The 21,536-nt window shown below is 51.5% G+C and overlaps 1 protein-coding gene across 1 annotated transcript; it reads left to right on the forward strand.

Moving 5' to 3' along the window:
* The first annotated feature begins 3,714 nt into the window (after positions 1-3,714).
* NOM1 (nucleolar protein with MIF4G domain 1) lies at positions 3,715-21,041 on the forward strand. The gene is made up of 11 exons (XM_028092395.2): positions 3,715-4,713; positions 6,874-7,001; positions 8,726-8,921; positions 12,024-12,347; positions 14,044-14,154; positions 14,903-15,070; positions 15,852-15,973; positions 16,493-16,625; positions 17,155-17,286; positions 18,764-18,873; positions 19,202-21,041. The coding sequence occupies exons 1-11, from the start codon at positions 3,730-3,732 to the stop codon at positions 19,374-19,376; spliced, it is 2,583 nt and encodes an 860-aa protein (XP_027948196.1). The 5' UTR covers positions 3,715-3,729; the 3' UTR covers positions 19,377-21,041.
* The last annotated feature ends 495 nt before the right edge of the window (positions 21,042-21,536 follow it).

Consider the following 21,536-nt stretch of genomic DNA (forward strand, 5'->3'; position numbering starts at 1 on the left):
TACAAAAGTGATGCCCATCAAGCCATTGGAAAGAGTGGTGGATCCAGAATCAGGACTCTCGAATGCCAAGAGTCATCCTGGAGGCTGTTGAATGCAGATTCTGACTCGGGGGGCCTGGGGAGGGCCCACGGTGCTACACTCCCACAGGCCTCTGTTAATGCCGCTGGCCGATCCCAGGCTGCTGATGTGGAAAGAAACCTAAGCTGTATCTCTCAACGACTGCAAAATAATAGATCCTATTTTGGCAAAAAAAAAAAAAAAAAAAATCATAATGCAAGTTAAAATATACATTGAATATCCAGAAGGTATGTATTTCTGGAAAAAAAGAGCATATAGTGGACTTCTCCCTTTTATGTTACATATGTAACTATAATGCCTCCAATTTTGGGCGCCTGGGTGGCTCAGTCGGTTAAGCATCTGCCTTTGGCTCCGGTCATGATCCCAGGGTGCTGGGATCGAGTCCCGCGTGGAGCTCCCTGCTTCTCCCTCTCCTACTACCCCTGCTCCCCCTGCCTGTGTTCCCTCCCTTGCTGTGTCTCTCTCTGTCAGATAAATAAATAAAATCTTTTTTTTTAAATGGTTCCTTTCTTTATGCTGAGCAGGAATTATTTTGCATCAGAAAAAAATTTTTTAATCAATAGATGCACTGAAACAAAAAAAAGTTTGTGAGCCTAAGTGTTATGGACAGAATATTTGTGCCCCTCCCAAATTCATGTGTTCAAGTCCTCACCCCCAGTGTGATGGTGTCGGGAGGGGGACCTCAGGAGGTGAGTAGGTCAGGAGGGTGGAGCGGCAGGACGGCATTAGTGGTTTTATAGACGGGACCCTGAGCCCTCCCTCACCCTTCCACCAAGTGAGGACACAGAGAGAAGACGTCATCTGTGAACCAGGTAGGGGGTCTCACAAGACACTGAGCCTGCCAGCACCCCGACCTTGGGCCTCCAGCCTCTGGAACTGTGAGAGATAAATGCTGTTTAAGCGCCCGTCTCTGGTGCTCTGTTATGGGCGGACGAAGACACAGAGTTAAAGGCTACACTTTAAATTGTATATCATATTACTCTTAATAGATCATTCATGCTATTATTTTTAAAAAGCTGTCAGGCAAAGCCCCAACCCGCAATTTTTTCCAGGCTGGGGGACAAGTGTCTGATGCAACAGCCTCGTGTCTGCCCTTCCACTCTGACCCGCCTCAGTCAGCCCCGCAGGCAGGAGGGTGAGCTTCTCGCAGTGCAAATCTATTCAGGCCACCCCCGAACACTCTTACCCACGTCTGCACCTAAAGCATTTCCCTGGTTTCCTGGTACTCCCAGAATAAACACGCAGCTGGCGGGGGGCGGGGGGCGGGGGGCGGGGGCGGGGGCGGGGGCTGCAAGCCGGTCACACCTGGCCCCTGCCCCTCCCCCGCGCCTGTATGCTGCGCATGCGCACCCACGTGCACGCCCCGGCATCCGGTTCTACCACTTGCTAGCGACCCTTTGTTGCCTCAGTGCCTGTGCCATTAGTGGACCGTTTGACGCTTGCATTCCTTGTCTTGGCAACGGGACCGTGAAGCCTCCGCTCTCCCCGCCCCCAGCTGCTCTCACTAGGGAAAAAGAACGTCCTCTCCAACCCGCTGCCCGTGGGGCTATGGCAGTGTGCAGGTTTGGAGATGCAGAGCTCCTCCAACTGAGAAGTAGCCAGAACAATGCCGAAGACCTCCCTCACTTTAGGATTTCAGGGTTGAAAACTGCCCCCAAGATTTAGCCACATCAATCCCTCGCGGAGTCAGAATCCGCGGCTTCGGAGCAGGGCAACCTCCGCCGTAAGAAAGCCGAGGCAGGCAGGGCTCCGACTGATTCACGCATGCCCGCTGATCTGGGAGGCCACTGACATCGACCTCGCAGTTACGACTTGCCAAACCCCTTCTAAGTTACTGAATGGATTTAATTCATTTGGTTCCTGTCAAAATGGGTTAGAAACAAGGGTCTCTGTCTCCCTCTCCCCAGGGAGTATCAGAGAAATTATTCAACGAGAGGGGAGCATGGGTCCCGGCAGAGCCTGGAGGTGAGGACGCGTGGAGACAAGCTTTCTCATCCCTGCTCTTGCTTCGCCCTTGCACACGACCAGGTCCCGGGAGGGGAGGCACCCAGGAAAGCAGCGGTGGGCCAGCACCCCAGGCACCTGGCTCCTGAGCCCCAGACCCCCAGGACTGGGGGCTGCCCCCAGGGGACCCTGCCTCCCCTGACGCTTCTCCCCCAGGAGCCTAGACAGTGATCTGCACAGGTGGACGATGCTGCGACTCTCTGCACTGAAGGCTCCCACCTTCCGCCTTTGACGTACTCATTCCCAGAGTGTTGGTAGCCCCTCATAGGGAGACCTGAGGAGCACCGCAGCCCCCCCCATCAAGATGAGAAAGGAGACCACTAGCAGCATCAGACTCTGAGTGAGGGTGTGACAGACCAAGAACCAAGAGCCTGGCAGGGCCACTGAGGGGCAGCAAGAGGGGAGCAGTTTAAGTTCACCGCGAAATGAAACAAGGAAGTTACTTTTTAAAACCTCGTTCATTTTTACAACAGTCCGGTGGGATAGGCACTATCATCCGCCCATTTTGCAGACAGAGAAACTGAGACTCAGCAAGGTTGAGCAAGGTCACCCAGCGAGGAGGCAGGATTTGAACCCCAGCCCCAGAGCCCGGGCTGCCGAGAACGCTGAGTTCTGAAATTTTATTTGGTTGTCACTCTTGTCCTTCCCAAAGTTTTTCTTTTCTCTTCACCAGTAGGCCGTGAGTACTGTTTGTTTCTACTTCCCTCCTTCCTGTCTGCTATACTAGTTTCCTAGTATAAATCACCTGGTAACAAAGCGCCACACACCAGGCAGGCTTAACACAACAGAAATTCAGTCTCGGTCCCGGCGCTGGATGTGGGACATCGAGGTGTAGGCAGGGCTCCTTCCTTCCCTGGGCCCCAGCAGAGAATCTGTTCCAGAACTCTCCCAGCTCCTCTGGTTCCCGCAAATCTTGTCATTCTTTGGCTTGTGCCCGCTTCTTTGTGACTTTCTCCCTGTGCATCCGAACTTCCCGCTGGGAAATCCAGGAAAACCTTTTTTTTTTTAGTTGAAGTATAACTAACATACAGTCTTATATTCTTTTCAGGTGTAACCGCCTCTTAACTTGATTACAGCTGCAAAGACCCTATTTCCAATAAGGTCACATTCTCAGCCTCTAGTAGACACGAATACTTTCACCCCGGGACAGGTGTACTGAGAGAGGAATCATGGAACATCATCCCATGAAGCCAGGCAACCCTAATAAATAATGAGGTGAGCCATTACACCGTACATGGAGAGATCCAAGGCCTGAAGTTGAGTGAAATAAGCAAGTTTCAGAATAATAAGCTGGGATGAAGTTTCCCCGTAAAAGACGCACAGAAAACAACATTAATATTTTCCCTATGGATGTATGAGATGCAAGCACGTCTGAAGAGTCACGCCCTACAGACAACTACGCTCCCTTCTGTGGCAGGTCGCCAAGAGGCCTCTCTACCGTAAGCTGTAAGGTTTCAGTCATTAAATGAGCACGTATTTGTGTTACGCCGTTACAAAGTGTTTGGAGAGCAGGCGCTGTTTGCTCCTGGGCTGTTCCCCGCGCTGCCGCCCTCCCGCCAGGAGGGGACGCCATCCCGTCTCGCGCAGCGCCCGCTCTGCCCGGAAGTCCCGCCCCGACCGGAAGTCGGAGTAGGAGCATCCCGGAAAATGGCGGCGTCCGCGAGCGCTGGAGGGACGCGCCGGCGCGGCTGCCGGGGGCGGGGGCCCGATAGGCAGCAGGGACGCGGGGTGCGCCGCGGGCCGGGGGGCGGCACGGATGGGGCCCTGAAGCGGCTAAAGCTAGCAGTGGAGGAGTTCGTGCAGGCGAGCTCCGAGGGTGAGATCCCCGGCGGCGCCGCGGGGCCCCGGACGGGGGAGCGCGTGCGGCCCGGCGGGAGGAGAAGCCGCCGGGAGCTGAGGAAGGAGAAGCGGCACCTGAGGAAGGTGCGCCGGCTTCAGAGGACTGCGGGCCCCGCGCAGGGCCCGGGTCCGGGCGGCGGCGGCGGAGCAGGGGGAGCGAGCGGCCCCCGGGCGGACGGGGCGGAGGCGGCGGCCAGGGAGGGCGGCCGGCCGTCCCCTCGTCGGGCCCCACCGCCGCGGGAGGGGCTGCGGCATCCGCAGGCCAAGGGCGCCCGGGCCCGCACCGAGGCCAGGGGCCCCCCCGGGACGACCAGGCCCTCTGCAGCTGCCGCTGCGGCTCGGAAACGGGCCCTTCTGGCGGCCAACGAGGAGGAGGACCGGGAGATCCGAAAGCTGGAGCGATGCCTCGGCTTGAACAAGCGCAAAAGGAGGGGTGACGGTAGCTCCGTCCCGCTTAGCTTTGCCCGCGACGGGCTCGACTACGTCCTGGGAGCCCTGGACTCTGGAAACAATAGTGGCTTGTACGAAAGCAGCAGTGAGGAGGAGGAGCAGGGCGCCGGACGGACGCTCCCCGACAGTGGCTCGGAGAGCGGCTCCGAGGGCGAAGCGGAGGAGGAGGAGCGTGCGGAAGAACCGAGCAAGCCGGGCGCGGAAGCCGGAGCGCGGGTCGGGGAGGAGAGGGAGCAGAAGACCGCGGAAGGCAGAGCCACGTGGGAAAGGAGCAAAAAGAGAGTCCGTTTTGCGGAAGAAAGGAGTGACCCTTCCTCTGAGGACTCTGACACAGCAGATCAGGTATCATGGGAACAACCTAGATTCTCCGGGGTTTTTCCTGAAATAACAAGCGATGGCAGGAGTGGGACAGAAGTGCCCTGTTGATGGATTGGTAATTGTTGAGCCAGGTGTGGGTGAACTGGGTTATTATGTCTGTCATGTTTTTTAATTTACATAATAAACAGTTCAGGGAGAAAACATCTCAAGATCTTTTTTTTTTCCGTATCATTATTTTTAATGTCCAGCATTTACAATACGAGGGCCAGAGCTTTCTCCCCAACTCAACCTTATAAATTCTCAATTGGCTTGTGAGGCCAGTAGGGATACTTCTTGTCTAATCTGGTTTCCGGGAAGACTTCATTCAGGTCCTCAATGGTCAGATGATCAAATGGAATTATGTTCCTCATCTTCTCCAGCTCTTGTTCATATTCCTCAATCCTGGCCTTTGAGAGAGACAAAACTCGGCACAACTTTTCACATCTTCTTTTTCTTCAGCATCCCCCTGAACAGTATATTTATCCTCTGGCACAGGACCCTTCAGGGCATTAAACTTCTCCAAGTCCTCTACCAAACCAGCCTTTGCCACATTGGCCTTGTCGTAAGCCCAGTCGATAGCAGGTGGTTTCTCAGGGGGAGTAGCCAACCTGGAGGTAAGTGTCTCATTCCAGGATTTCAGGGAGTTAGCAGTGGCCTTCTGGGTTCGGGGTATGATCTCCCCCAAAGCTACCCAGTCAGTGGTTTTTAGAGCAAGTTTTCGTGCAGCCATCTGGAGGTCCTTCACCGACCCCGGCGGCCTAGGGTCCACAGCAGCAAGGAACGGTCTCAAGATCTTCTTACCCCAGAAAGTTCTTACCTCCCCACTGATTGTCCTAAGGTGGTATTTCCTTCATTCCGTGTTTACTGCCTCATTGTCCAAACCTGACTTTGAATGCGCTCCCCCTTCGCTCTGTTCCCGCCACTGCTGTGTTCCGCAGGGACATGGGCAGCGGCCCCTACTCGGCTCTGCCCTCGCCTGGTCCTTCTGTCCAGCTACTCCTGCACTGAATCTCTGAAACAGAGCTAGTCAACAGCACTCCCTGGGATAAAGCCGTACGTTGAAGATCAAGCTCAAGATCCATGACAGAGCAGTCAAGGCCTTCACGGGCTGGCCTCTTGCTATTAACACAGCTTCACCTCGGCATGCTCCTTACAGGCAGCCTTGTGACTGCACGCACGTCCTTCCTCACTCTCGCCGCACAGCTCTCTGCCCCTACGTGGATGTGTTCTGCCTGCTCCGTCTTCCCTCATCTCACTCTTTGTGGTTGTCTGTTCACCGCGACATCTCTGGGAGTCTCCCATCTTAAGTATATGAACTAACGGGCTTTCGCCTCTGGCCTGTGCCTTAGCAGCGGGCGCTTCTCGAGCAGTGTTTAACTGCTGTCAGTTCCTCTCTTAGAACTTTTGTTTTGGACTATTCCTAACTTTTCTTTCACAGCCTGTTGAGGTATAGTTAGTATACAGTTTGAACTAATGGGTATCTCAGGAGCAACAGTTTCTATGTACATAAATGTGATTTCTCCAACTAAGTTTAAACTCCCTAACAGCATGGATCATGCCTTACAAATGTTTGTCTCCTAAAGCCCTCACTCAGGTGCCCAGGGAGGGTCGGTATGGTATCAGTGGTAATGATTTGTAGCCTTGCACGTGGATGATGTAGGAAATACTGAGCAATGGATTGATTCCAATTTTGTCATGTATACTTACATGTTAGTTTTGAACAAGTTTGAAGTTATTTTAGGACACTCTTCCTCCAAAACTGGTGGTGCATGTAATTGAGGTGTTTGTGTACTGCCATGCCGGCCATAAATTGAGCCTGGGCGAGTACAGAGTGGAGAGCTCTGGTGGGCAGCCGCCAGGGGGTGCGGCCAGGTCTGAAGAGTCACAGAGCAGAGAACACGATGAGAACACACTCTGATAGTCACGGCAGGGGTGACTCCCCCCCCCCCGCCAAAGGCTGGTGAGGGGAGCCCTCAGGACTCCCCAGGGCACTCGGGAAATTTTTGATGTGGATTAAGTCACAGTGGTCAGTCAGTAGTTACAACTTCTGCCCGTCCTTGGGACTCTAATACATAAACATGAACGTAGTAAGCAGAGAAGAGGAACTTGTTCCGTGTAAAATTTTTGTGACTCTGTCCTTTCAAGCAGAGTCTTTGTGAAAACAACGGCAAGTACATCCCCCCTCACGTGAGGCAAGCTGAGGAAACAGCGGGTGGTCAGAAAAAGGAGGGACTGGAGAGACTACAGAAACACGTCAGAGGTCTGATCAACAGGTAACCTCGCCCATTCCCATCCCATGCTGTGCCAAGAGCTCATCTGTTTTCTAAAGTTACAGAAACTTTCCCAGGAATTAGACTATAAGTGATGGGGTGGCAGGGCTGTGGTGATTGATCAGCCCCTCTCTGTTCCTGTCCTGCAGCCAGATCTGTCCCCTGAAAAGCAGGAAGCCCACCTTTTCCATTTGGTATTTTGAACCCTTCAGAGTCTGAAAGCCACACAGGTGCCCACATGGTGGTTCTGAGAAGTCCCAGGAACAGGGCTGGCAGGGCCTGTCCTCCCCCTGCAGTGGCACTCCGGCTCAGGAATGTGGTCTGCAGCCCCCTTTGCTCCTTCCTTGTGGTACCACATGTGTGCGTCCTCTGCAGCAGGAAGCGTCAGGTCCCTGCCCACAGTGAAGACAGGGCCTTCCCAGCACCACACGGCTTTTCCTTCTAGCCTTTGTGGTCACACCCAGTCCTCCCCCCCCCCCCCCCCCGCCCCCACTGCTTTGTTTTTAATGAAAACAAAACACTGTTTCCGGAGTGCCTGGGTGGCTCAGTCAGTTGAGCGTCCGACTCTTCATTTCGGCTCAGGTCATGATCTCAGGGTCCTGAGATCGAGCCCCATGTCGGTCTCTGCGCTCAGCGGGAGTTTGCTTAAGATGCTGTCTTCCTGGGGCGCCTGGGTGGCTCAGTCAGTTAAGTGTCTACCTTCAGGTCAGGTCCTGATCCCAGGGTGCTGGGATCGAGTCCTGCATCAGGCTCCTTGCTCAGCAGGAGGCCTGCTTCTCCCTCTACCTCTGCTGCTCCCCTTGCTTATGCTCTCTGTCAAATAAATAAATAAAATATTTAAAAAAAGAGAAGATACTTTAAAAAAAAAAAAGATGCTGTCTTCCTCTCCCTCTGCCCCTCCCCCGCACTCGCTCCTGTGTACACTTGCAGTCTCTTTCTCTCAAATAAATAGATCTTTTAAAAAAACGTTTTTAAGATATTTGAGAGAGAGAGAGTGCACGTGTGTGCACACAAGTGAGGGAGAAGGGGCAGAGGGAGAGGGAGAAGCAGACGCCCTGCTGAGCAGGGAGCCTGATGCAGGACTCGATCCCAGGACCCCAGGATCATGACCTGAGCCGAAGGCAGACGCTTAACTGACTGAGCCACCCAGGTGCCCCTAAAAAAAATTCAGAAACAAAAACAGAACACTGTACATCCTAGAATTTTACCAAACATGCTATTTGAATGCTTGGTGTCAGCATAGGTGCAGTGATAATCTTCCGGGTGCACATCCATCCTTCCCCTCTACCGAGTGGAGCAACCTTTTCTCAGTGTGGGAACTAAAGATTTTTATGCTGGCCACTAACCAAAAAGTGGGAAAGTTGGACTTTTTCCCAACAGCACATACTGATGTGCTGAGTAAGGATGCTTCCCTGCCTCTGCCTGGGAGCCTGGATCGGGATACCAGTGGACTATCATCATTGCAGTCTCTGTGGTCTTAAAGAGTCCTTTGTGTGCTTCCCCAGGGCCACATTTCAAGTGGAAAGACAGCAGTTAGGGAACTGCAGGATTCCAGAGGATTGTGTACTATTGCGGGAAGTATATGCTGGGTTATTGGGCGAGATAAAAGCTGTTCGTGGGTTAAATGTGAATGTAACATAGGGGGTATTGGTAGTATTGATGACTTTCGTTTTTTAAAATCGACCTAAAACATCATTCCTGATGTGAGGCTCGCTGCTGTTCTGCAGGTTGAGTGAGCCGAGCATGGCCTCCGTAAGCAGGCAGCTGGAGGGGCTGTACATGGCCCACAGCCGGAAGGACATGAACGACACCCTGACGGGCGCCCTCCTGAGTGCCTGCGCCCCGGACACCGCCATGCCCAGCAGGCTGGTGATGGAACACGTGCTCCTGCTCAGCGTTCTTCACCACACGGTCGGGGTTGAGGTAGGGCTCCCTTCCCCTGCGCTGTGCTTTACAGTGGGCTCCATATGGTGGGTCCTGTGTTGTCTGTCACATGAACACTTGATTTTGTGTTTGGGCTATTGTAACGTGCCTTCGTCATTTATTTTTCTCTGGCCTGACATTTTGGACTTGCCTTCATTTTCCTTGTATTCCAACTCTAACAGGGACTTGTTTCAGATATACAGAACACAGTGCTCCGGGTGGTCTTACTACCTGGGTATTCGTGCTGGGTGGAGAGCTCTCTTTCATAAGTGAGAAGGCCAGCAGCACGGGAGGGAAACCCGGATTTAATTAAGTGAGGGACACCTGCAACAGGGCCGAGGCTTGAGGCCGCCTGCGCGCCCACCAGATGGGCCCGGACCTTCCCTCCCGCGCCCTCCTCTGCGAAGCAGGGCCTTTGTCAGGACTCCGTCACGATGCCCGGTCCCAGATAGGTGCTGCTGAGCGTGTCCTTGTCCCCACTCGTCTTGTGCTCTTTGTCCTCGCTTGGTGGCCCTCTGGGTTAGCGTCAGGGAGGCTGTGTGGTTCCGGCTCCAGTTCTGATAGAAAGGCTTCTTCTGTCACCTCATATGGTGAGCCACAGCCGCCCAGCATTGTCCTGTCCCCCGGTGTGGCCTTTCCCAGGGTTGTTGGAGGAAACCGCTCTCATCACAGGACTTTACACTGCGGCGCGGGAATGAACGGACAATTCGTGAGTAGGGCTTCCTTGTCGCAGGTGATGTTCATACTCAGAAGAACTCACTGACCCTGTGGGTCTTTCTCTGGGGCAGTATCTTTCATGGTGGTTTTGGTTTCCTTGCTTTCTGATCACCCTGCCCCCTAGAAAGGACAGCCTGGCCCTTGGGGAGGTGTGCACACTTGTGCCTCCCTTCCACCTGTCCTCACCATTCCCAGCCGGGCTTGGAGAGCAGGTGGGCAGCCGCACTTCACGCCCACAGCAGAGCCCGGGGGAACTGTGTGCAGTGCCACGTGGCAGCTAGAGAACCCTCTGGAGCTGTTGTCAGCACCCAGGTCTGCACGCCTTTCCCCTCGTTCTGTTTGTCGTTGCTCCCAGAACTCACTGGAGTCTTGCAGAGCAGGCCTGCACAGGGCTCACTCTAATGGCCACAGACTTGCTAGACTCCGTGTCCTCCCTGCCGCTAGAGGTTCTGCCGTGAAAGCGGTGCGCCGTGTGGGGAGACGGAGCCACTGTCACCTGGCAGTCTCTGCGCCAGTGTCTTCCCGCGTAGAGTCGGTTTACTGGGTTCTACATGTGGCGAGTGTATTCGGGGCCTTGGCCCATAGGAGGCGCTCGGTAGATGGCGGTTAGTCATCCTAACTTCTGCCTGAAGCGGGAGGAAGTTTTCAGGTTGAAAGTCTCTTCTCCTTACCGCCTATCCTGCCCCTGCAGGCTTCATCGCTCTCCGCAGACAACTTTTGGAACCAGGCTTTCCCATCTCGCAGCAGTCACAGCCTGTGAGGTTTGGAAGGTGCCGATTCCAGGACCTTCTGGGTGTTGGGAGGTGGGGACAGAAAGACACAGGCCCCGAGTCTTCTGGGCAGCAGGACTCTCCTCCATGACGTCTGTACCAGCTCTTTAGAGAATTTCCCTTCTGAAGCAATTGTTTTTTTCCTAAGAACTGTCCTCATTTTCACATAAGACTCTGCGAGTCTCTTCTCCTCATTCTGCAGTGTCACCGAGTCACCGGATGCCATTCCTGGTGCCCCGGGAGTGCCATGATTCAGCACCATTATTAGAGGGCTTTCCGAGCACCCCCCCTCCTCCCGCCTCACTCCGTGTACTTTGTCATCAAGAGGATTCTCACAGGGACAGTAGTTTGAGTTACAGTAAAAGCTGTAGGCCCTGACTGCCCACAACATGCAGGGATTCCCTGGCCTTGAACACAGGAGGTTATTGGTCCTACTTCTCATTCAAACCTCTGCTGACGGCGTGAAGGATGTCTGAAATGCCTCGTTCCGTGGGCAGCCGTTATGGCAGTCAGCTGACAAGGCTCACTAGCACTTCTCCTAGCGGGTGACGCGTTCCCAGGACTGGTGTCAGTACGCTGCTTGCAGTTCTTTGAGAAAAACATGCTCACGGGAGTTCATGGAAGGAGAGAGTCTAACGAAGCCCGTGTTGTCAGTTGCTGAGCTGCTTCTCAATCGTTTAGAAATAAAAATCAGGTCTGTGCAGTTCTGTGTTCAACTCCCCAAGTCAGAATTAATGTATATTCTTAAGTAACTTCAGCAACATGAACATTATTCGTATTTTTAAATGTTATCCTAAGTAGGGGCGTCTGGCTGTCTCAGTTGGTGGTGCGTGTGACTCTTGATCTCAGGGCTGTAAGTTCCAGCACCACGTTGGGTGTGCAGATTACTGAAAAATAACATGTTAAAAAATAGAAGTCATACTAAGTTATATTTAATTTTGAAGATACTAACGGGAATCCATAAAGTTTTGACAAATGCTAACGTAATTATTCTACTCAGGTGATTGAAAACATACCTAAATATGTTTTATGCCTGAATTTTTCTTGCTATCTGCAGAGTTCTGATTTCTCTTCAGGTCATATTTGAGTACAGTGTTCTTCCTCGTCCACGTTTCAGGTGGTCATTTCGTGGCCAGTGTGCCAGCGCCCCTCCCTGCCAGCACCGAGCCCCTGCCTCTGTCCCCCTCCAGCTTTAACTTGAGCCGGAGAAATGAGTGTTGTTAATAGCAGTACATTTTTAGAGCCGTAGATGTGTTCTTGACGTTTTTTAATAATTGTATTTTTTTAAGGAACCAGAATGGCTGCTGGCCAAAAATACGACCTTGTTGATGATAAAGACCAGTGGATGTCCTCAGGGTTTGGGAGCCGCGGCAGAGCCCAGGGTGTCATCGTCCACTGTGGCCTTCTCCCACGTGCATAGCACTGTACATTCAGACTTCGGTTTTTAAAGTTCATGCCATGTTGGGGTTTATACCCTACTGTGTGTATATTTTATGTGTCAACTTTCAACATACATTTTAGTTTGTTGAAAGAGGAAGAAGGATCCCTGCGAATAGCTGCTAACGTTTGATTTTTACATGTTTGCAGTGATACTTTTTCTGCCTTCTTTGTCCAGGTCGGTGCTCACTTTTTGGAGGCCGTGGTGAGGAGGTTTGACACCGTCTATAAGAACGGAGGTGAAGGGAAGGAGTGTGAGAACTTGCTCACCATTGTCGCCCATTTGTATAACTTCCATGTGGTACAGGCTTGCCTGGTCTTCGACATTTTGAAAAAACTTATCGGAACGTTCACAGAAAAAGATATTGAACTGACCCTGTTAATGCTGAAAAATGTGGGCTTTTCGTTGAGAAAAGATGATGCTTTGTCACTTAAGGAACTGATCGTGGAGGCCCAGGCCAAAGCCAGCGAGGCCAGTGGCAAGTTCCAGGACCAGACCAGGGTACGCCTGACCTGCTGCCTGAGTGCCTGAGTGCTCACACACTGACCAGAGCTTAAAAATAAGCGTTTGGGGTAAAATCGCATTTAATTTCTCAGTGATCCCCATTGTCTTCTGCCTCATCGGGTTTTGTGGCTTTATTATCAATCAGTATGTGAATGAACTTTGTTTTTCTGCTAAGAACTCAGGTATTCTGTGAATTTAAGAATCAGTTTCTTTAACATTTATCCATTCAAAAAATATTTACTGAGGAGGGCTATGTGGCCTGGGCGTCAGGGATCAGCACTCTTGGGTTTTCTGCTCTGCTGCTTAACAGTGATGGGCCCTGAGTCTTCCGAGCCTTGGTTTCCCCATCGAGGAAGCGGGGGCTGATTGTGGCTCCTACCTTATCTGCCGGTTGAGAGGCATGGGCGAGCCATGGGAAGCCCACAAGGGAGAAGAGGATGTCGCTTTAGGAACAAGAGAAATGTTCTGCCGGGAGCCTGCGGGGGAGCAGGGCAGGAGGAACAGGCAGAGGCTGGCCTCAAGAGGCCTTGTAAACCCTTTCAGGGACTTGGGATTTTAAGAGGCCCTACCTAAAGGGAGCTGAGCAGGTAAATGATGTATGCTATTTTCATGGCACTTTACACCAAGAAAAGGGGGAGGTGGGCGGGGCAGGGAGCCTAAGCATAGTAGCAGTGGGTGTGGGGTTAGGAGCTAGAGGTGACCAGAGGGCGTGGGCTGGAGGGAAGGGCGGTGTGAAGGACAGGAAGGGCCAGGGTTACCCCTGGTGGACAGCAGGACACAGTAGGAGGAGACAGACTCAGGAGGGAAGACAGGCCCACTTTGGAAATCCTGAAATGAAGAGGTGCGGTCTCAGGGGCTGGGCAGGCTGGGGAACTGCTAGCACCCAGTGGGGTGTGGACAGAGCCGCGAGGTTTCAGAGCACCAGCATTCAGCTGTGTTGTTGAGGGGAGGGGAACAGGACGGGGCTTCTGGAGCCAGGCCCCAGAGCGTCCCAGGGAAGCACTTGTCCCTGGTTGGATGCCCAGATTCCAAGTTTAACACACAAAAGTCAGCAGAGGCAGGAAGTAGCCTCTGTTGCCGGGGCATGGGGGGATGGGGAGTGCCCATAATAGGTTTGGGGTTTCTTTCTGGGGATGATGAAGGTGTTCTGAAATTGATCCTGGTACCTGCACACCCCTGAATATGTGCTCAGTGTACACTTTTAAACAAGTGAGGTTTATGGTGTGTGAATTAGATCTCAATAAATAAGTAGTATTTGGGGAAATCTCAGAGAAGGGTATGCAAAAATTCTTTTTTATACTTGCACCTTTTCTCTAATTATGACGTTTTCAATTTAGAAGTTAAAAAGGTACGAAGGCCAGGAATGGGGAAGAAGTTGAAATATCACGTAACTAAAACCGTGGGGGCAGGAGGGGGACTGGGGGCGGGTCAGAGGTGGGGGGGGCAGACGAGAGGGCATCCGGTCTCGGGATGTGCTCAGGGTGCCAGGGGAGGCCAGGTGGCACCATTGTACTGAAATATGTGGTCCTGAGCAAGAGCTCATGTTGGCGGCGACTGTCTCCCTGGAAGACCACCTCCGGTTTACCGTCGGCAGCAGTGACCCTGTGCACGGCCAGTGTAGCTCTTCCCAGGCGGAGGGTCCGTTGTTCGGGCTGTGTGAAATGAGGGTTTCTTCTGTTTTGTTTTCTTAAAGGTTCGGTTTATGCTGGAGACCATGTTGGCACTGAAGAACAATGACGTGCGTAAAATCCCCGGCTATGACCCCGAGCCTGTGGAGAAGCTCAGGAAGCTAGAGAGAGCGTTGGTGAGGCACTTTCCCTTCCTCACCTCCAGCTCCCATGTCTGCATGGGCTCCTTGTGAAACCGTGGAAGGCAGTTGGGGCTCTAAGTCAGGTGCCGTGTCTGGTTAATAAGAGTTCCAGGATCCTGAGAGGAAACATCACATTTCTGTGCTGAGACCCTCGAGTGGTCCAGGTGCGGGGCCGTCCCTGTGAGTTCGGCGTCCCCAGCACTTAGCCTGTGGCGCCCAACTTGGCCGCGCAATACAACTCTCTGACCGCTTTGAAAGAGGGTTCAGGCCAGGGTCCCACCCAGACCGGTGACATCCGCGTCGGGGTGCTGGGGGCTCACCTGTTGAAGCTGCCTAGGTACTCCTGATGTGGGGCTGCAGCCGAGACCCACCGCCATCCCCAGCCAGGGGGTCCTTCAGCTGGCTCTGGGCAGCTCTGGAATCGTTGGCTTGGCAAACCCCAGGCGCTCCTGGGCAAGGTCTCACCACCAGCTCCGTGCAGCTCTCCTCGGGGCCTGCGTCCGAGCCTCCTCCCTCGTGTGACAGCTTTCCATAGACAGCAGCGTGTGGGGTGATAGACCCACAGACCTCAGAGAGGAGCACTGAGTTTACCTCTACCTGTGGCATTATTCCAAACTGGCTAACTGTCCCAGCTGTCAGGGACTCAGCACAGTATTCAGGGTCAAAGACAAGAGAAGCCAGAGGGTGACAGTGGTGCCCACCAGGAGCCAACAGAAGTGTTTGACTGGCTCCTTTCTGTTAGGTACAGAGCACCGGCTCCGGCACGGACACTCAGCTCCGCATCTCCTGGGATGGCATCCTGAGCGCCGAGCAGACCGGGCGCTGGTGGATCGTGGGGTCCGCATGGAGCGGGGCTCCTATGATTGACAACAGTCAGCAGAAGGTCCTGGAGAAGCAGCCCTCGGGGACGGTACGAGAGCCCTGCGCGGTCCCCTGTGTCCCGTGGCCTGCCCTGCAGCAGCCGCCTGATCCCTTGCATGTTATGAGATGTGCTGGCGTGAGTGTCTGCAGAGACCTTACAGAAACCCTTTGTTGTATGTTACGATTTCATTCCGTTTCTGTGGTTTAAGTCCCAAAATAACATGCGTAAAGGACTTGAAAGTTGAGGGGAGCGAGGGGAGCGTAGGAAAACCCGAAGAGTAAGTTTGCAGACGGCGCCTTGGGAAGTCGATGGTTTCCCAGGAGGTGCGGCTTCTGGTCCATTAGGCTCGGATCTCAAATTGTTGGAATTCTTTGTATTTCTTTGTATTTGATTATTAATTAAGGTCCATATGTTGTTCAGATTTCCTTCATTTTCTTCTAATACCGTATTTTGTCTCAGGACCCCACGTCACACCTCCTGTGCCGTCCTGGCTGTGGCCACTTCTAACCTATGTCCCCATTGCCCGGACTGACAGGCCGTGCTGCTCCGGAGACGCTCCCCCGCATCGGGCGGTTTTCTCCTCCCGTGCCTTGCTTTGTCTCTCGCTGTGGTTTTCTCTTCATGGGCATGTACCCAAGAATAAAGATTTAGCACTCACATATATGTATTTCCAGTAACTTAGAATTAATCTTCGTGACTTAGAATTAATCTTCGGTAAAGCCATGGAAGAATACCTGTTATCTTTTAGAAACTTCGTAACCACATTAAACCAGAGTAACTTTTCCTTGAAACATCCGTGTGGTCTGTGCCTCAACTGCTCCTCTTTCAGGTTAGCGGGAAGATACTAGAGCTTGCCCGAAAGCAGAGAATGAACACTGATGTCAGGAGAAACATATTCTGTACAATAATGACTAGTGAAGATTTTTTGGACGCGTTTGAGAAGCTTCTGAAGTAAGCATTAGTGCAAACCCTTTGATTAGATGTTGTTGAAGAAATCTGCACAGTTGGGTTTGCGTCACGGAGGGTTGGGTCGGATGCTGCTGGGCTGTCCTCTCTCCTCCTGCCCTGGGTCCAGGCATGCACTAGTCAGCAGTCTTGCTCCTGCTGACTGGCCACTGGTAGTTCCAAAACATTTTATGATATATTTTGATTAAAAGTACTAGGTGACCAGCTAATTAGTCACAGTGACTCTTGGTTGTCATAAATTGCTTAAAATTCTCATATTGAGGTTGTGTTTTTGATTACTTCTAAATTAAAACTTGGTGTAGTTTCTGTAATTAGTTGTAAAAGGATTTTAAAAGTACCTGTGTACCTTCACAAAATATTTCTCAACAAATCTGATAACTGATTTTCCTTTATGTGCTTCGAATGCAGAATACCCGGGTGTCCTCCGTCCCTTTTGAACCAAACTGCCAGGCAGGATGTGCTCTCCTCAGAGATTTCTTACTCCTCGCCGTCTCTGTTTTGCAGGCTTGGGCTGAAGGACCAGCAGGAGCGGGAGATTGTTCATGTTCTCATGGATTGCTGCCTTCAAGAGAAAACCTTCAACCCTTTCTACGCATTCCTGGCTGGCAAGTTCTGTGAACACCAGAGGAGGTTCCAGGTAACCTGCTAGCAGCCCACCAAGTCACCTGTGCTCCGCTGTCTTCCTAAGGTTCTCTCTGGCTCAGCCCACTGGGAAGAAGTGCCGAGTGAGGCGTCCAGCCTGGGCCGAGCTCTGTGTGCAGGGGGACAGTCCCAGGGCCCACGCCCCCTCGGGGAGAACAGGGGGGCATTGCGGAGATGGAGTGACCAGGGCAGGGGGTGCCGGGCCCCCTTTTTCTGTGGCAGAGGAGGGGGTCGTGTGGCCCGTGTCCCCGGGGGAGTGCCTCCTTGTTCTTAGGTGGCACCAGCCTTCTCTGATCTTTCTCAACATTTTTGCCAATTGGAGGCGAAAACCCACAACAAAGAAATTACCGTGGCACTGTGTGTAGGAAAGGGGGGTGTGTTGCTCCTGGCTCGTTCTGACTTGGCTTTGAAGACACTACAAGCAAATGAGCCGTAGAATACATCTAGATTACATCCTTAGCGACTTGTTCCAACAGTGGGCTGCATTGTAACTCTTTCTTCTTCTTTTTCAATTGTTTTATTAGATGACTTTCCAGTTCAGCATTTGGGATAAATTTCGGGACTTAGAAAACTTGCCAGCCACTAATTTCTCTAATTTGGTTCACCTGGTAGCCCACTTGTTGAAGACGAAATCACTTCCACTTTCTATTTTAAAGGTTTGTATCATGGATGAAATTATTAAAAGCAATGAAAATGCCTTTCCTTAGATTCTGACTTACCTGGAAAGTGTGTTTGTAACGCCCTGGCCATCCTAGAAAGTAGCCAGAGTAGCTTGCCACGTAAACGTACCAAGTAAATACTCAAAGGCACGGTTACAGTTCTGCTCACCTCCAAGAATCTCGTTTGCACTTTGGGTTCACGTGCAGGTCCTAGTTCTTGGCCGCTGCTAAGTCGGGAGGGGGCTGGGGAGGCCGAGGAGCAGGTGAGCTGTGGTACAGGACTCTCTGCTTCTCCCTCTGTGATGGGCAGCCCCCCCCGTACCCCAGCCCTGCCGTGTTTCTGTGTTGCATCCGAGCCAGTGAGGTACAGGTGTCCTGCTGTTGGTCTGGAGTGGACAGGGGAACCTAGACAGAGGATGTGGAGTGCCAGGTGGCCGTCAGGCCTGGACAGCAGGACCGCTGGGGCCTGGGCATCCTTAGAACGGGGACAGTGAGGGAAGCTGAGGGCCAGAGAGAGTGCCGGGCCTGGGCTTCTGTGCCTCGTGCTTCCTGACCTGCAGACACTGCAGGTGCGGTCTCCTGCTTGTGCGCGTGTGTCCGTCCACCAGGGCCCTGAGGCGGGTTCTCCCTGTGCCTCTTTGGGGTGTGGGACTAGGTTTGGGCCACTGAGCCAAAAATGAGAGTTCTATAAAGTGTGGAGAGGACATGCCTTCTCATTGCTGGACTAGGTCTTGCCGGCAGTTCGCTCAAGTTTTGAGCTCTGGATGGAAGAGGGTACAGTGTTTCTCTAGATGCAGCAGAACCTGGAGATGCCCTTGAAGCTTGTCCCAGGGCCCTCGCTCCCCCCTCCCACCACCACCCATTCCCAGGGCCCTCTCTGGTTCCCGGGCGTGCTTCGGAACTCTTCCCTCAGATGGCACGTTCTCTCATTTCACACACTGTCACCCTCCGTATGGACAGCAGTACCCTGCCCCACGCTCCGAATATCCTCTCTCAGTTCTTTGCGTCGACATGAGTTTGAAATATAGACACATTAGTGTCTGTAATTTTGTTCTCTGGTTTATCACTTCTGTGCAATATTCCATTGTGTAAGTGGACCAGAGTTTATATGTAATTCTTAGAGAACATATCTGAGTTATTTTTTCTCCTAGATCCAAATTTTCTATGTATGGTTTTAATTAGGGAGTAGTTTCTCTAAGGCATGGAGATACGTATGTTTCAATTCTAAGATTAAATTCCTGATTCATGGAAACTCCGCAGGGGCAGGCTGCTCTCGACAGCAGTGTGCACACCCCTGCTGGCAGAGCGCACGAGACCCCCGGCCCCACGCCCTTGCCCACCTGCAGCGCTTCATCTTCTGTAGCTGGAAACAGTCTTACTTAAAGGAGACGGGTGACTTTTTTACTCTATTTTTAGAAATTACTGAAAAAATTGACTAAATGTAACTTGTTCTGTCTGTCCTGACTCTAATTAGGTAGTTGAATTCAGTGAATTGGATAAACCCAGAGTCCACTTTTTACGAAAAGTGTTATATATTCTGTTAATGGAAACAGAAGTTGAAGACCTCGGTTCAATTTTTGCAAGGTATGTTCCCAGCTTATTTTGTTAAAAACGTGGAAAAGAGACAAAGAGAATTATTTTCACTTATGTTGACTTACACATTAGGTACAGCTTAATACACTATTTTCAGTTTTCATTTTAAGCGGATATCTTATGCATTCGATTTGGGGAACATGAAACTTGCCTAATAGCAAACCAGTGATCTCTAACACGTAGAATATGTTGTTACGCTCTTAATTGAGAATTTTATTTTTAAAAGCAATTAGGTTATGCCTCCCAATTGCAGTCCTAGAAACTGCAGTCAGGAGAGACTAGCTCATCACTGATGCACGTTTATGCGCCTCCCTTCCAGAGTGTCTGACAACCCGAAGCTGGGCTTGTTGAGAGAAGGTCTGAAGCTCTTCATCAGCCACTTCCTGTTGAGGAGCGCGCAGGGGAACACAAGTGTGGAGGAGGCCAGCATGCTGAGAGAGAGGGCTGACCTCTCAACTAAGTCTCTGCAAGGCAAGGCTTCCCTGAGAATGTAGTCCAGAAAAGGAGAGGAACGGGTGGTCATTTGTCTGAAAGTGTCCTTTTTAAACCCAAAAGGCTTATTATTCTGATGACCATGTGTGTAAGCTTGATGGAGCTATGCCACAGTCTGTTGTATTTAAGATACTGTGTTTTAGATAATTTTTAAATTCAAGATCATACTGTATTTATGTTTTAAACCGTTTTCACCCGTTCATAGAACGGGATGGGGAGAACGCAGGCTGGAAGGACAGGCAGACACCGGACAGGGTCTCTGAACGGACTGGGTGGGGTGCCGGTGTGATCCCCGGTGTGATGGTCTTATTTTTAAAAGACAAATAGTCCACTAGAGGGTGCAGCTATAAAGAAATTGATGGCGTTTTTTGATCTTCTGTATGTATTGATTTAAAGTTCAAAAACCACTAGTTAAATGTGGTACCTGATATTTAATTGATTATTTCAAGTATTGGGAATGCAAGTGTGTTGGAAAAGTGAACAGTTGACTTAGGCCTTGCACATACCTGTACGGCATGGTACGCACAGAAGCTGCCCACCAGCACTTGCCTAAAATTCTGACGTGGTGAAGGACGCTTCCTGCGTGTGTCCATCACTTACACTCATTAACTCCAGGTTGTAAAGCACTGTACTAAGCAACTTTGAAGTCACCAGATAGAGACCGGATGCATGATGGGTAAGCCTCTGAGCTAGGTTCTAGGAGGAGTGCGTGTGAATAAAACAGAACCGCCCCCTGCAAGGAATGAACGTTTATCTAATGAAAGACACATCCCACGGGTACAGTCAACTCTGGCTGATTCTGAGAAGGCACAGATCGACAAATGTCTGTTCTCCCGCTCTTAGAATTTGCTTCTCTGTCTTAAATGCTGCAAACTTGAGTTAAATGTCACCTTCAGTTATTGAAAAGTCATCAAAATGTGTGTATAGAGTAGGATTTTCTGCAGCATCCACACATGCCCGGCAGTGCACTGTCCCGCAGAGTGGTCACTTGGCCCGAGTGAGGCCACTCCCGCGCAAGCCTCCCTTTGTCGCAGACTTTCAGACACTATCCTTACATGGCCAGACAGCAGTTTGTGTTTAGAAATGACCACGTGAAGTCGTAAGCGTCTCCGTGTACGCTGCTAAACTAATGGTTTAAGTCTTGAATGCACAAGGAACACAGACATCTGTTTGCTGGCCTCCCCCGTGCTTGTTGAGTCCACCGACGGCCCCACCACACCCGTGCCTTCCAGCCGGTTCTGACCCTCGTCTGCAGAGAACAGAGAGCGCTAGCCGAGAGGCTCCACCTTCTCTGCGGGAGTGGTCAGCTCTAACCCGGGTTCCCGCCTCCGCTGAAGGCCAGCACAGCTGCCTGCATCCAGAAGTCTGGCTCGGAAGAAGAATGCACCAGTTGAGCTAGACAGCGTGCTCACTGACACAGTCGACTTGTATTTGGTGCAAGCTCCCCCTTCCTCGAAGACTCACGGGACTGACCCGAGGCCTCGCGCTGTGGGGGTGGCTACTAAGACCGAGAAGAACGGCCCCCCCATCCCTGATGGTCACTGACCCTAGTTGGGGGCGTGGCTGAGCGCAGGCCGACTCTTTGCAGAAGAGAAACTTGAGTCAACTGAAATTCTTATTTTTATGTTGTCTTTTATTATTAAAACAATAAAAATGTCTTTCTGCCATGGAATATACTTGTGACTTAATTCCTAATGTCCTGGTCTTGCATGTATTATATGGCAGGTTATCCATAAATTTGTCCTTTTTGTGAAAGGCCCTTTTAACAGCAAAATATCGTGGCTTATCACATGCTCCTGTGAATTCAGATTTGTTTTTAAATATGTAGGTTTTTATTTTTATTTATTTATTTATTTATTTATTTTTTGAGAGAGAGAATGAGAGAGAGAGAGCACGAGAGGGAAGAGGGTCAGAGGGAGAAGCAGACTCCCTGCCGAGCAGGGAGCCCGATGCGGGACTCGATCCCGGGACTCCAGGATCATGACCTGAGCTGAAGGCAGTGGCCCAACCAACTGAGCCACCCAGGCACCCTAAATATATAGGTTTTTAAAATGTATTACAATAACACTCAGCATTTAAAAAATACTGTCTTCGGTGCTTGGTGTATATGTAATTTTTGGACTTCTTATGATGCAGGTTGAGAACTGCTATTGATAGAATTT

The sequence above is a fragment of the Eumetopias jubatus genome, unplaced genomic scaffold (genome assembly GCF_037043125.1).
Source record: "Eumetopias jubatus isolate StellerSeaLion01/CBP00866 unplaced genomic scaffold, mEumJub1_p1.0 scaffold_14, whole genome shotgun sequence".
NCBI classification, from domain to species: Eukaryota; Metazoa; Chordata; class Mammalia; order Carnivora; family Otariidae; genus Eumetopias; species Eumetopias jubatus.